Genomic DNA, 15,608 nt, shown 5'->3' with positions numbered 1-15,608 from the left:
TGCAAATTTTTAGGAAATTAATAGGTGCGTTCGGTTTATTATTTTGAATATGATTTTAGGAATAATATTGGGTAGTTAAATAGGGGAGTATTATGAGGTAAAATTTAAAAATTTATAAAAAAACCCTTAGGTTTGCTAATTTAATTAAACACTCCAACATATAAAATGACAAAAACACCCAAACACCCACAATGCCAGATTTCGACCACCATCACCAGAATCTGCTCAGAAAATTGTGTTACCTTTTCTGATGGATCTGGTCTGAAAAGGTCAGATCTACAGCTAGATGTGACCATCGATGGTTAGAAAAGGTCAAAGATCTTTGGCCATCAACGACAACCAAAGATATGGCCGTCTTTTTCAGTAAACGATGACCAAGATTTGGCCGTCGCTGATGGCCAGATCGGTGAACTACTAGCCAGTTCTAGTCATGGTGTAGGCTGTTGTACAGATTCCGGCTACCACCGACGGTGGTTGTTGGAATCTGGCAATTATGGGTTGATGGGGGTGTTTTTATTAATTTTTAAACTTTTTTCTGGGAGTATTTATGAAATTAATAAACTTAAGGGTTCTAAAAATAATTAAAAAATATAGAATATTTCTTGAATAATGTGCCAAACAATATTTGGAGAATAGAATTGGGAATATGGGTAGAAATAGGGAGCCAAACGCACCCAATATTTCTATATCATATTACATAGACGAGAGTTTGGATCATATAATATTTTATTATAGAGATATTTTATATTAATAGAGAGAAAGATCACCTTGAAGATTAGTAGGAATATTTAGAAAATATGTTTGATTGGTTCGAATAAATTGGTGAATAATATGTTTGGTTGGGAGGATAAATGGATGAGTATGTTATAATAGTATTTATTATTATTATTTTTTAATTATTTCTTTTAACCCTCTACATTTGAAATTTTGCCAAAATACCCCAGTTATATAAAACTTTAATTTGTAGCAAAATCACCCTCACCACCCAAGCCACTGCCGACAGCCAGCCACCACCGCCGGCCGCAGTCGAGAGTCAACAAAATGGTACACGACTGGCCGTATATGGCTCACTGTGTGCCGACAAAGCTGAAAATGGCCATGGATCACAAATCCATGGCCTTTTCACGGCCATAGAACTCCAGATCTAGCCGTTCTCGGACATGGATCTGTGATCCATGACCGAAAAAGGCCTTACTGGCGCATGACCTGCCAGATCCCATTGGTCGTGCACCATTACGGCGACTGATGCTGGCGGCCGACAGTGGTGAGTCACGGCCAGCGATGGTCTTGGGCAACTGGGAGTATTTTGTTAACTTTTAAACTTTTTCATGGTTAAGGTGTTTTAGCTAATTTCTCAAATGTAGGGGGGCTAGGTAATTGTTATTTGGTAGACATTTGATGACAATTGTGTCCGAAATGGTTTTTAATTAAGGGCAAAATGGGAAGAAAAATCATATTATCCCAGTGAAGTTTTGATAATAGCCTCTAGCAAGGTAATAAGATCACCCCCCACATTACCAATAGTAACCACTATTTACAATAAAAGATTACCATAATATTTTATTACTTACAAGGTGCGTTTGGTTCAGAGAATGTTATATTATTAAGGAATGTTATATTACTGGAAAGATAGATTACTCGGGAATCTTTAGAGAAATGTGTTTGATCGATTGGAATAAATTGGTAGGTATGTTATAACAATATGTTTGGTTGGGAGGATAAATGAGTGTGTATGTTATATAGATTACTAAATTGCCCTCCTTTTTAAATAATAATATAATATTATTTTTATTATTATTTTATTCTATTATTTTTTAAATTATTTCTTTTAACCCCCTTATATTTGAAATTTTACTAAAAAACCCCAACCATATACAACTTTAATTTGTAGCAAAATCACCCCCACTTACCCGAAGCCACTGCCAACAGGTGCCATAATGGTGCACAACTGGCCAGATCTGGCTGGTCATGCACCGATGAGGCCTAATCTAGCCAGATCTGGTTGTGAATATGGCCGTTTCACGGCCAAAGATATGGCCATGAAACAGCCACAGATCTGGCCGTGAAAAGGCTAGATCGTTGGTCGTGAAACGGCGATCATTTCACGGCCAGATCTGGTCATTTCCGACCATGGATCACAAATCCATGACCGGAAATGTCTTTATCGGCACACGATCGACAAGATCCTCCCGGTCTTGTGCCGATATGATGACTTTCGTCAGCGGCCAGCGGTGATGGCTAGCGGCCGGCGATGGTCTTAGGTGGTTGGGGGTATTTTGTTAACTTTTAAACTTTTTTGTGGCGGGGTGTTTTAGCTAAATTCTCAAATGTAAGGGGTCTGGGTAATTGTTATTTGGTAGACATATGAGGGCAAATGTGTCCGAAATGATAAAATATTAAGGGCAAAATAGGGTCAAAATTAAGATTACCTCGGTAATCTTATATTAACACCTCTTGGGAAAGTAATCTGATTACCCCCAATATTACCAATAGTAAACACTATTTGCAATAAAAGATTACGTAATCTTTTATTACTTGACAACCAAATGAGAGAATCTTGAAAATTAAACAAAGATTACAAGATTAATCTTATATCATCCTGAACCAAACGCTACCACAAAATAAACAAATATTACCCCCGTTATCTTATTTACCCCTGATCCAAACGGCCCCATAAAGATGAAAAAAGAAAGAATAGTCCACCATTTTATTGTTTAATAAATATTTAGTAACTTACTATGTTATTTCAACTTAGAATCATAAGTGATTAGCATAGAAGGATAGAATAGCCTTAATCTAGCTTTGAGGGTGTTTGAGTTCAATAATACTAACCTCACTAACCTCTCTCACTAACCCCATGTCAGAGTTTGTGATTGGTTTGGTTTGACAGGACCCATTATTGGATAGGTGGGACCCATGTGAACTGATGAATTGTGAGTTGGCACATGACATTAGTGAGAGAAAATTAGTAAGAAGTGTTAGTGATTGTAGTGTTAATCGTTTAAGTTATAATATAAATATTATCTAATCTTCTATTTTTGTTTTCTTTGTTTGGTTTTTTTTTTTTTTCTTTTTTTTGTTGATCGGAGGTGTCCGAACCAACTTGCATGCACATCAACTAATCCTTTGAGATCTTAAAGTTAACGATTGAGTGAGTCTGACCTCTTGAATAATAAACTCAAGAATTTTAATTAACTACTCGATCATCCGGTGGTGGTTCTACTGGTTCTTCATTTGGTATTTCAAAGGGTGAAATGTAATATATTTATTGATAATTATAGGCCATTCCATTTCCCCTAAAGTTTCCTTCGACTACCTTTCTTACCTGTAAGAACCACGAGACCTAGGCGATATGTCATCCGCGACAAGCGGCAAGTAAAATCATTTCACTCGCCATCTATAGTCAAGAGAAACACAACATCGCGTAAGTGGTGTACCATTTACAGTATCACACTCATCTATCATCAACCCATAACCATTGAAATAACATCATCAAAATATTTGATGATTCAATTCAATACATATTACTTCAGAATTTACAGTACTGTTTGAAAAGTTATAGTGAATTTGATCCATGAAAGGATACCTAAAATAATGTTTATATATGTTCCTATTTCTGATACAATCATGTTAATTATGTCTAAAAGTTGAAACCAATCTCCAGATACACTTTCAGTAACTGTTAAATATAAAAGTGCTGCTTAATCTTTAATCTTCGCTTCCAATTACAGATCATGGAGAAATGAAAGCTATACACAAACCCAAAATAGTTAGGATCATAGAGATAGAGTTCATCCCCTACGCCAATTTCGTCGAAAATGTCTGAGGATGAAACTCTCAGCATGTAATGGATACTTCTTTCTGATCAGGCCATGTATACATTTCCAATATGAGAAGTCAACCATCTCTCCATCTTTCTGAACTATAAATAAACAACGAGTTCCTTCGAAATCGGGATGATAGCTCACCTGTCACATCCCATGAAAGTATTGGAAAAACAGTTATTATGCAGATTTCATGTTTAGCCAATGAGAAAACCAATCTGTCAATATCTTTCTGAAGCTCATAATTGAGCAAACATATGAACAGCGTTAGTTTTGATACCCAAACAAATTTAAGATAACGAAAATTTGTATTCAGTCACTTTGGAACTACCAATTCAATTAAGATTAGAGATAAGGTAAAGTTAAAGAGTTAGATGAATCCCAATTACAATTCAATCAGTTTTCGGAAGAAGATATATAACAGTTTAAGGATTATCAAGTACGTGAAATTTCCAGGTATCTAAAGTGTATTTACAAACACTACCTAAGTCTAGGCATTGTTCATGAAAGAGCAGAACAGAGGCTTACTGAGCTACAGAGCATTACAGGTACATAAATCCTACTCGAACCATAAAATACTATGTTATACGGAATTAGTCCACGATCTGAAAATTAGTTTGAGAATTATGAGATACTTTAACAAAAATATTCTGAGTGTGAATCAAACAAACAATTTATATAGCTAGAATTCCAAAGCAACAAAAAACATACCATGATGTGATCGATTCCACAACCAGTCTTTTCGAAATAATTTGGATGATATGGAAGCAGCCTCTCCACAATTACTTTTTCATGCTCAGGGCTTAATCTATCATCTATCTTATATCTATTACAGATAAATAAATTATTAATAAGAGAATATAAACAATACAAGTTTATTAAAATCATAAATCAATTAGAGTAAATTATTACCTTCCAGAATGAAGGATCATTCTAACAAGCCCAACAAGAGGCACAGTATCACTCAATATCTGATCCTCCCAATCAACCTTCCGGGACCTACCTCTTTCATCTCCTCTTTTATCATCTGATAGAGAAGCAACTGGCTTTCGAAGCAAATCAGGAACGTACACCCCTTGATCAATCCCCACTCTGGCACTAGCACCGTCGGAGGCAATTTTCACGGCACGTACACGTGGCATTCCATGGTAGGGGATATGATTGAAGCAGTTGAGGAAGGAAGAGCTCTTGACGCAGTGAACCTGCGGTGGTGCTGTGGGTCTGGAGACTGAAGCCATTAATTATAAATAAATGATCAGAACATGGTAGTTTAAAGTGTATGTTGTATGGAATTGAAACTTGTCGGAAGAGATTTTGTTGACGGAATTGGGTTAAAGAGGTTGAAATTGCGGGAAGATACAAATGAAATTAATTAATTAATTAATGAAAGAATAAATAAAAGGAAATCTTCTGTGGATATGAAGCAGCCAATGAAAGGAGCAATATGAGGTGAGTTGGCAGATGGGCAAAACCTTTATGCCACGCTGTAAAATAGATGGAAGGGTAAACGGCTAAACGCCGTTTCGTGAATCCTTAGAAAGACATAGCCTTGAGTAAGTGTGTTGTTCATGTGGTAAATCCATTATGTATGGATCCACACCACTGTGTCATAGATATGCATTGTCATCAGGCTACATGTCACTCTTTTAAAAGACTATTTCACTTATAAACAAGCATGGCAATGTTTCCCAGAATTCTGGGACTCGGTTTTTTGGGGGATAGAGGGGGGAGTGGGGGGTGTTTTAATCTCCGTCCTCGGGGATGAGGCGAGAGTGGGTGATGTCTTTCCCTCACCCCGCCCCACCTCATATATAATATATAAAATTAAAAATTATATATATACATTTATATTTTTCACTAATACCCATATATTTCACTTAATTACACAAATATCTTATTTATATAAACCAATATTTTCCCAATTTCCGTCACCCTAAACAATTAAACAAGAACAATCTCTAACCCATATTTATGTATAATTAATTATGTTTAAACGATTAATTTAAGTGTTTGTTATGTGGACGAGAATTAATTATTGTGTTTGGTAATGCTCAAATTAATTTATGTTTATGTAAAATTAACGAGGTGGGAACGGGCCTCCAACATTCCCCTTTAGAATAGGGAATAGAAATTTCTGTCATCCCCGTAATAGGGATGGGGCAAGGGTGGGGAGTGATTTTGAGTGCGGGGATAGATAAAGTAAATGAGATCCTCACCCCACCCCATTGCCATGCCTACTTATAAAGCATCAATTTATACACAATCACTCATGCCACGTGTCATCTCATGGAAGAGTTTCTACATGTGTAAAACTACAAAAAATTGCTTCATTAATAAGATTTCAAGTTGTGATCCAGGTCACATGCCACACCGCATGAGAATTCCTTCAGGTGTAAGTTCATTAAAGTAATAGTATATAAAGAGATTTCTCATCCTGATTGAGGCTTTCGTTTTGAGCAATTATATACCACCGTACCAATATTGAGCACCCAACTCGCTCATACTTGTAAACTACACAAAGAAAAGCAATAAAATAATAGCAAAAGTAGGATTTACATCTTTCATCTGAACCATTTTAAAAAATCTTTATTCTTAGTATTTATTAATCATTTTAGTATTATTTCAATATTAAACTGATTTATTACGAACTCTTGTATAGATTTTCTCACGAGATTTATATACTTTTCGTTAGTGCAAAAAATCGCATCAATAAAGTGGTTAAATAAATTGATCTAGATTTATAATAGAAGTGCTTGAGTGTTTATAAGTTAGTGTTATACCTTTTAAAAGAAAGAATCAACCAACACAAGCAACAAATCAAGATCAAGAATCAAGCACACAGTACAAACAGATTTACCGTGGTTCACTTGCTCTAAGATTGAGCAAGCTACGTCCACGTTGAACTCGAGAATCACACGAGCTCGCTGCACTAAAACTGTCAAGTTTACAGATTACACAATAAGCAACACAAGTCACTCTAGAAACCCTCCTTCAACCCGTAACCAAACCCTAGAGATACACCCTTCGAATCCCTAAGAGCAGTGTATACAATACACCCATTATGAGTACCTTGGAGGAGAACGACTATACTCCGGCTGCGGCTGCGCCTTCGTCGCCTAGTGCTTAATCGGCTTGTTTCGGCAAGTTTTTCCTGCCTTTGTCGCTCTTGCTCCGTTTCTTAGCCATTTCAGCGCCGTATCCTTTTTAACTACAGGAGCAAATGAATCTATCACAATCCGTGCATAATAAGATGCAAACACATTTTATGAGCTATTGTGCCACTATATAACATCATTAGGTCATACTTTGTTTGTCAACTGTTTGCTCATAATCCTTTTTAGCCGCTCCTGAGGTGTTTCTTTCTTCTCACCCAATGGTTGTTTTAAGGAACCACCAGAAGTATTTGGTTTGGTTAACTTTGATAAAGCTGAAGATGACGTGATGAAGAAAGAAGAAAACATTCAATGTAGAAAGTCGATTCATTAAAGCTGAATGACATAATAAACATAAATAAGTTATAAGAAAAAAAAAGCTACCATCCAGACAAGCTTATATAACACTAAGGAAGAAAAAAAAAAAATTTATGGTCTTAGTCTGATGGCCAATGAGTACCTTACTACTGGTTTAGCACTTTTGTGACCTTTTCCTTATCAAGGGATACACCAGATGCTGGATCAACATGCAGTGCCTCAAGAATGCGACCAGATGCTGGCCTGCAGGAAGCAAAGCATTAGAAACACTGATTTCATAATTAACTTGGAAGAATTTTTAAAAGTCCATTTCAAAAACAAGCTTCAAAAGGAAGCTGCCTTCCCTCCCTCTTGCCAGTTTATGCTGATAAAACCTAAGCCTGATCTACTCTAAACCAGAAAAGTTTGTCTCTGCAACAATATGGGGATAAGCTGCAGCAGAGTAAGACTGTCCAATCTACTTTTGCAAGAATTAAGGTCCAGTGCCCCACCGGTTCAAAACTCTGCCCGGGATGAGATGGTGGTGGAGAAATCCTTCAGCTTTGGTGCATCCCCATCGCCTGAGCCCCAAATTCAGTAATATACTCTATCTTAGGGGTCCTCAATTTGCCCCGATAATCATCAGAATATCCTCCACGAGCATGGCGCTCGAGTATGAGGGGGAGTGGGATTGTGATCTTGATCTGCATAGATGAAACACAATGAATAATATCGACCACAAATTATTCTTGTGAAAGGAAAAACAAGATCAACAACTTCTACAAACACTACGACAGGCATACCTCCGAAAACGAGGATAAGCTTCATAAGTTGGACTTCTTCTAGGCTCCCTTGTATAAAAGGTGTACAACATTAGATAAACCTAATTCATACTCAACCATTTTGTTACAAGATATCTGGTTTCTTAGAATTTGGGAATAGAAATTTCTAGACTTCAACGGTAGGGGTCTGATGGAGCACACGTGTTCCAGTAATCCGTGCAGCTTCTTTTCCTTTCCCTTTCTATTTGAGAGCTTTTCTTCTTTCCTTGCGACTCAGCTTCCTCTACAAGTCAGAATTTTAGATCCAATGACACAAATCGGCACTAAGAGGCACAACACAACAAAAAAGTGAATCTGATTTACAGTTGTCATGAACTTACGATTGCAGGATCACCTTTGATTGCTTCCTTTTGCCTTTTTTCTTCCTCTTTAGCCTTTTTATCCATATAAACAAGCCCACCTACCTTTTCACTCCAAATTCTTTAGCTATTTTATCCATTCCCTCATCATTGCTATCATCACTGTTAAATCCTCCTCCTCCTCCTCCTCCTCTCTCGTCTTCATCGTCTTCATCGTCTGAAAAATTGGTTTCCTCGTTTCCATTTCCATCATAAGAGAAACCACCTGTGAATATGAACCCTTGCTCACAGAGGCTGTGACGGTGGAGGTCTACCATACATGCATAAAAAGACAACATGAAATATATTCATAATGGTCATAAGCTAACATTAGAAATGTTAGTAAAAAAAAATTCAAAGCACATGTCGACAAGATCTCATTTTCATTAAAATCTGATTAAAATAAGAAATGATGTTTCCAACTAGACAGTAGGGTAGTTTTGGTTCAAGAGAATCAACCATGGAATGAAATAGGCATTGCCCCTTCTCCGTTTGGCTTCAAAAAACTAGAATGAGCATTCCTCATTCCATCAGATACTAGAGTTGGCATTCCTAATCAAGCTATCCTCATTTTACCCATATAAATTAAGAAGATACACATCTGACTCTTTGCTTCCATTGCATATTATATAACTTCTAGGATTTCTTTTCATTATCTCAAGCAATGTTTTAGTTATCTTTAATTAGCTAAATATTTTAGGATTTCTGGGTACTTTTTCTATGACAAATAACTTTATAATTGAATACAAAATTTATTAAAAAAATATAAATATATCACTTAAGGTGAAAAAAGAAAATAGTTTCGCGTATAAGGGTCTGGTCAATATAACTTGTATATAAATTATAAAATTGCCAAAATAGGGTCCCTTCCGTCAAAAGAGGATATATGTGATTCAATTGTGACAGATCAAATCCCATAACAGTTTTGATGATTAATTCAAACCTTGTTCCACACTTGATTTCTCTCAAACCATCAAATGCAACCTAAAATCTTACTCCAAAGCAACTAAGGATTGAACAGATATTATCCTGAAAAATAATAATACCACAATACTATCGGAAACTACATCTCTTGCACTTCATAATCATTATGTGATAATTAGGGTGTGCTTCCACAACAGTTTGGGAAGCCATCTCCAAGTATTTGACCGAAAAACATTTCTTTTCCTCAATTGTAAGAATTGCAAGGAAAACAAAAATAAAGTTTTCTTGGAAGGTCGTTTCTTTGAACTACCAGAGGAATTATATCAGTATTCAACTTTATATTGCATTGTCAATATGCAACAAGCAATAATGCAAAAATCTAAAAGTACAAACAGTGATAAACATCCACAATGCAAAATCATTTCAGCTTTTACCAATATCAAATGGAGAAATAGACGAAATCTGCTATCCTACCACAATTCCAAGCCAAAGGCAACTTATACAATATTAAAAATCACAAAACTGGAAGAAGCTAAGTTTTCATCTGATTGACGCAAAGCATTTGGCCAAGCAATTTATTTTTTAATGCAATCTCTAAAAGAACTAATCTCTATAAGGTATTTTCATCAATTGATTTCAATTGATATTATAACTAAATAAAGTGATAAAAAATCTGGGAAAATAAATATTCATATCAGTCAGAAACTAAAGGTGTAAAAAGAATAAAATTAAACACTGTCCGAGGCAAACAGGGCTGCAGCCTTTTCTTCCATCTCTTGATTTACATGTTGCAAGCCCTCCTCTCGGCAACTGCAAATTTCAAAGATAATCTTATAAAAATTAATCTCAGACTGACAACTAATAATTATTGATCTAAGATTCAAAATTGAAAACAATAAAAACGAAAAATAGAAAACCGTCATCTGTCGCTCTGTCAGAAACAGAGTTACCACAACATATTTAAAAATGTACATGAATTAACACTTTAACAAAAATAAAAAAAAGTACCGACATCCTCTACGTCGATGCTTAATTAAATCCCGATATCGCTCAAAATTAACAAACTCTTCTAGTCTTCTTCTTTTCTTCTGACTTTTCTTGAGCATGGAAACGTTTCACAGGTTCCGGATGAAATCTAGAAGGGCCCGCCCATCAAATCTACATAAACAATGGAATTAAAACTCTCAATCAAACCACGTCTCATGTACCAAATTCAACAAGTGAAATAAGACACACACAAAAGGGATAGAGTTTGATACCATCAATCATAACATCTTGCTCCCATTCCAAGGTATCCTACACCACAAGTAGGAAGAGTTACAAACAATAGTATTCAACCACATGATCAAGCGAACACGTAAATTGAACAAATACAACGAACATTTTACAAACACTACGATATTAGAAAAACTAGAACGGATTAATTACTAAATTTATGTACATAAAACAAAGCGATAAATGAAACTGTAAAAAGGGTCTCACAAGCCTTGCTGGTCCGAGAAGGCCTGGTAGAGGCCATCGTCTCGATACATGCGACAACCGAGCCGATAACCTGAATGGATTGCTGAGGATCGCCGCGCCGCTTCGCCAAATAAACGGCGCGTCTCTGGGCTCGCTTTCGAGCCGCGTCCCATGTCGTGCACCTTCTTCTCCGATCTCCTAGCCTCGTGCCACACTTTCAACGATTCGCAAACCCAAACCCTAACCCTAGCTCTCAGTAAGGAATTTGATTATATAAAATGATCCACCCGATCAAATATTGTTTTGTTTTATGGCAGACGTGAGTTCCTGTAGAGGTTATATTTGATCTGGACCGTCCGTGTCGCATCTAAATGGGTCCATGGAACACCAGCATAACGTTTAAACGTGGCAAGCAACTGCAAATTTTTAGGAAATTAATGGTGCGTTCGGTTTATTATTTTGAATATGATTTAGGAATAATTTGGGTAGTTAAATAGGGGAGTATTATGAGGTAATTTAAAAATTTATAAAAAAACCCTTAGGTTTGCTATTTATTAAACACTCCAACATATAAATGACAAAAACACCCAAACACCCACAATGCCAGATTTCGACCACCATCACCAGAATCTGCTCAGAAAATTGTGTTACCTTTTCTGATGGATCTGGTCTGAAAAGGTCAGATCTACGCTAGATGTGACCATCGATGGTTAGAAAAGGTCAAAGATCTTTGGCCATCAACGACAACCAAAATGGCCGTCTTTTTCAGTAAACGTGACCAAGATTTGGCCGTCGCTGATGGCCGATCGTGAACTACTAGCCAGTTCTAGTCATGGTGTAGGCTGTTGTACAGATTCCGCGTACCACCGACGGTGGTTGTTGGAATCTGGCAATTATGGGTTGATGGGGTGTTTTTTATTAATTTTTAAACTTTTTTCTGGGAGTATTTATGAAATTATAAAACTTAAGGTTCTAAAAATAATTAAAAAATATAGAATATTTCTTGAATAATGTGCCAAACAATATTTGGAGAATAGAATTGGAATATGGGTAGAAATAGGGACCAAACGCACCCAATATTTCATATCATATTACATAGACGAGTTTGTGATCATATAATATTTTATTATAGAGATATTTTATATTATAGAAAGAAAGATCACCTTGAAGATTATTAGGAATATTTAGAAAATATGTTTATTGGTTCGATAAATTGGTATAATATGTTTGGTTGGGAGATAAATGGATGATTATTATAATAGTATTTATTATTATTATTTTTTAATTATTTCTTTTAACCCTCTACATTTGAAATTTTGCCAAAATACCCCATTATATAAAACTTTAATTTGTAGCAAAATCACCCTCACCACCCAAGCCACTGCCGACAGCCAGCCACCCACCGCCGGCCGCAGTCGAGAGTCAACAAAATGGTACACGACTGGCCGTATATGGCTCACTGTGTGCCGACAAGCGAAAATGGCCATGGATCACAAATCCATGGCCTTTTCACGGCCATAGAACTCCAGATCTAGCCGTTCTCGGACATGGATCTGTGATCCATGACCGAAAAAGGCCTTACTGGCGCATGACCTGCCAGATCCCATTGGTCGTGCACCATTACGGCGACGATGCTGGCGCCGACAGGTTGAGTCACGGCCAGCGATGGTCTTGGCAACTGGGAGTATTTTGTTCCTTTTAAACTTTTTCATGGTTAAGGTGTTTTAGCTAATTTCTCAAATGTAGGGGGGCTAGGTAATTGTTATTTGGTAGACATTTGATGACAATTGTGTCCGAAATGGTTTTTAATTAAGGGCAAAATGGAAGAAAAATCATATTATCCCAGTGAAGTTTTGATAATAGCCTCTAGCAAGTAATAAGATCACCCCCCACATTACCATAGTAACCACTATTTACATAAAAGATTACCATAATATTTTATTACTTACAAGGTGCGTTTGGTTCAGAGAATGTTATATTATTAAGAATGTTATATTACTGGAAAGATAGATTACTCGGGAATCTTTAGAGAAATGGTTTGATCGATTAATAAATTGGTAGGTATGTTATAACAATATTTTGGTTGGAGGATAAATGAGTGTGTATGTTATATAGATTACTAATTGCCCTCCTTTTTAAATAATAATATATATTATTTTATTATTATTTTATTCTATTATTTTTTAATTATTTCTTTAACCCCCTTATTTTAAATTTTACTAAAAAACCCCAACCATATACAACTTTAATTTGTAGCAAATCACCCCCACTTACCCGAGCCACTGCCAACAGGTGCATAATGGTGCACAACTGGCCAGATCTGGCTGGTCATGCACCGATGAGGCCTAATCTAGCAGATCTGTTGTGAATATGGCCGTTTCACAGCCAAAGATATGGCCATGAAACAGCCCAGATCTGGCCGTGAAAAGGCTAGATCGTTGGTCGTGAAACCGATCATTTCACGGCCAGATCTGGTCATTTCCGACCATGGATCACAAATCCATGACCGAAATGTCTTAATCGGCACAATCGTCGACAAGACTCTCCCGGTCTTGTGCCGATATGATGACTTTCGTCAGCGGCCAGCGGTGATGGCTAGCGGCCGGCGATGTCTTAGGTGTGGGGGTATTTTGTTAACTTTTAAACTTTTTGTGGCGGGTGTTTTAGCTAAATTCTCAAATGTAAGGGTTCTGGGTAATTGTTATTTGGTAGACATATGAGGGCAAATGTGTCCGAAATGATAAAATTTAAGGGCAAAATAGGTCAAAATTAAGATTACCTCGTATCTATATTACAACCTTGGACTTAAAGAATAATCTGATTACCCAAACCAATATTACCAATATAAACACATTTGCAATAAAAGATTACGTTCTTTTATTACTTGACAACCAAATGAAGAATCTTGAAAATTAAACAAAGATTACAAGATTAATCTTATATCATCCTGAACCAAACGCTACCACAAAAATAACAATATTACCCCCGTTATCTTATTTACCCCTGATCCAAACGGCCCATCATAAAGAAAAAAAGAAGATAGTCCACCATTTATTGTTTAATAAATATTTAGTAACTACTATGTTATTTCAACTAGAATCATAAGTGATTAGCAAGAGGATAGAAGAGCCTTAATCTAGCTTTGAGGGTGTTTGAGTTCATAATACTAACCTCACTAACCTCTCTCACTAACCCCATGTCGTTTGTGATTGTTTTGGTTTGACGGACCCATATTGGATAGGTGGGACCCATGTGAACTGATGAATTTGAGTTGGCACATGACATTAGTGAGAGAAAATTAGTAAGAAGTGTTAGTGATTGTATGTTAATCGTTTAAGTTATAATAATAATATAATCTAATCTTTATTTTTTTTTTTTGTTTGGTTTTTTTTTTTTTTTTTTTGTTTTTTTTTTTTTTTCTTTTTTTTGTGATCGGGTCCGAACCAACTTGCATGCACATCAACTAATCCTTTGAGATCTAAAGTTAACGATTGAGTGAGTCTGACCTCTTGAATAATAACTCAAGATTTTTAATTAACTACTCGATCATCCGGTGGTGGTTCTACTGGTTCTTCATTTGGTATTTCAAGGGTGAAATGTAATATATTTATTGAATTATAGGCCATTCCATTTCCCCTAAAGTCCTTCGACACCTTTCTTACCTGAAGAACCACGAGACCTAGGCGATATGTCATCCGCGACAAGCGGCAAGTAAAATCATTTCACTCGCCATCTAAGTCAAGAGAACACACATCGCGTAGTGGTGTACCATTTACAGTATCACACTCTACTATCATCAACCCATAACCTTGAAATAACATCACAAAATATTTGATGATTCAATTCAATACATTTACTTCAGAATTACATGACTGTTTGAAAAGTTATAGTGAATTTGATCCATGAAAGGATACCTAAATATGTTTATATATGTTCCTATTTCTGATACAATCATTTAATTATGTCTAAAAGTTGAAACCAATCTCCAGATACACTTTCAACTGTTAATTATAAATGCTGCTTAATCTTTAATCTTCGCTCCAATTACAGATCAGGAGAAATGAAAGCTATACACAAACCCAAAATAGTTAGGATCATAGAGATAGAGTTCATCCCCTACGCCAATTTCGTCGAAATGTCTGAGGATGAAACTCTCAGCATGTAATGGATACTTCTTTCTGATCAGGCCATGTATACATTTCCAAATGAGAAGTCAACCATCTCTCCATCTTTCTGAACTATAAATAAACAAGGAGTTCCTTGAAATCGGATGATAGCTCACCTGTCACATCCCATGAAAGTATTGGAAAAACAGTTATTATGCAGATTTCATGTTTAGCCAATGAGAAAACCAGTCTGCTCTACATCTTCTGAAGCTCAGTACACTAGCAAAAAATTGAGCTAAAGGGCAAATAGACATATGAAGGCCTCATGGATAGAAAGATAGGGACAAAATGGCGAGAGACGTTAGTTTTGATACCCAAGTAAGAGTCCCCACCCGAAGGAGAAAAAAAAAAAAAAAAAAAACAATTTAAGATAGACGTAAAATTCTGTATTAGTCAGGGATCACTATAAACAAGCAGGAAAGACAACGATCTGAGTATGGTAAAACATAAAAACAGGCCTACGGAAGGGGAAAAAGGGGGGGGGGGGGGGGGGTGAAAGAATCATCAAATTAGCGACATAGCGTTTGAACGTTTGGAAGACAGCACCCTGCACTAAGTTTTTACCATACCCAATTCAATTAGATTATATATAATTTCAATTTTA

At 36.3% G+C, this 15,608-nt stretch overlaps 1 protein-coding gene and 1 pseudogene across 1 annotated transcript; both read right to left on the bottom strand.

The window, feature by feature from the left end:
- Positions 1–3,518: 3,518 nt before the first annotated feature.
- On the bottom strand, positions 3,519–5,170 carry LOC116112421 (protein DCL homolog, chloroplastic-like). Its single transcript, XM_031398563.1, has 3 exons — positions 4,737–5,170; positions 4,536–4,650; positions 3,519–3,968 (listed from the first exon to the last, which is right to left on the bottom strand). Exons 1-3 carry the CDS (start codon positions 5,060–5,062, stop codon positions 3,792–3,794), a joined length of 618 nt encoding a protein of 205 aa, XP_031254423.1. The 5' UTR covers positions 5,063–5,170; the 3' UTR covers positions 3,519–3,791.
- A 2,270-nt stretch (positions 5,171–7,440) lies between these two features.
- LOC116112450 lies at positions 7,441–12,550 on the bottom strand (annotated as a pseudogene).
- Between the last annotated feature and the right edge of the window lie 3,058 nt (positions 12,551–15,608).

This window comes from Pistacia vera, unplaced genomic scaffold (assembly GCF_008641045.1).
Source record: "Pistacia vera cultivar Batoury unplaced genomic scaffold, PisVer_v2 Contig661, whole genome shotgun sequence".
In the NCBI taxonomy this organism is placed as follows: domain Eukaryota; kingdom Viridiplantae; phylum Streptophyta; class Magnoliopsida; order Sapindales; family Anacardiaceae; genus Pistacia; species Pistacia vera.
This window is presented reverse-complemented; position numbering and strand designations above follow the sequence as displayed.

Coding starts and splice junctions, on each gene's coding strand:
- LOC116112421 (XM_031398563.1), bottom strand. CDS start 5,062: ATGGCTTCAGTCTCCAGACCCACAGCACCACCGCAGGTTCACTGCGTC. Junction 4,651..4,736: donor ATGATCCTTCATTCTGGAAG/GTAATAATTTAC, acceptor TATCTGTAATAG/ATATAAGATAGATGATAGAT. Junction 3,969..4,535: donor GTGGAATCGATCACATCATG/GTATGTTTTTTG, acceptor GGGATGTGACAG/GTGAGCTATCATCCCGATTT.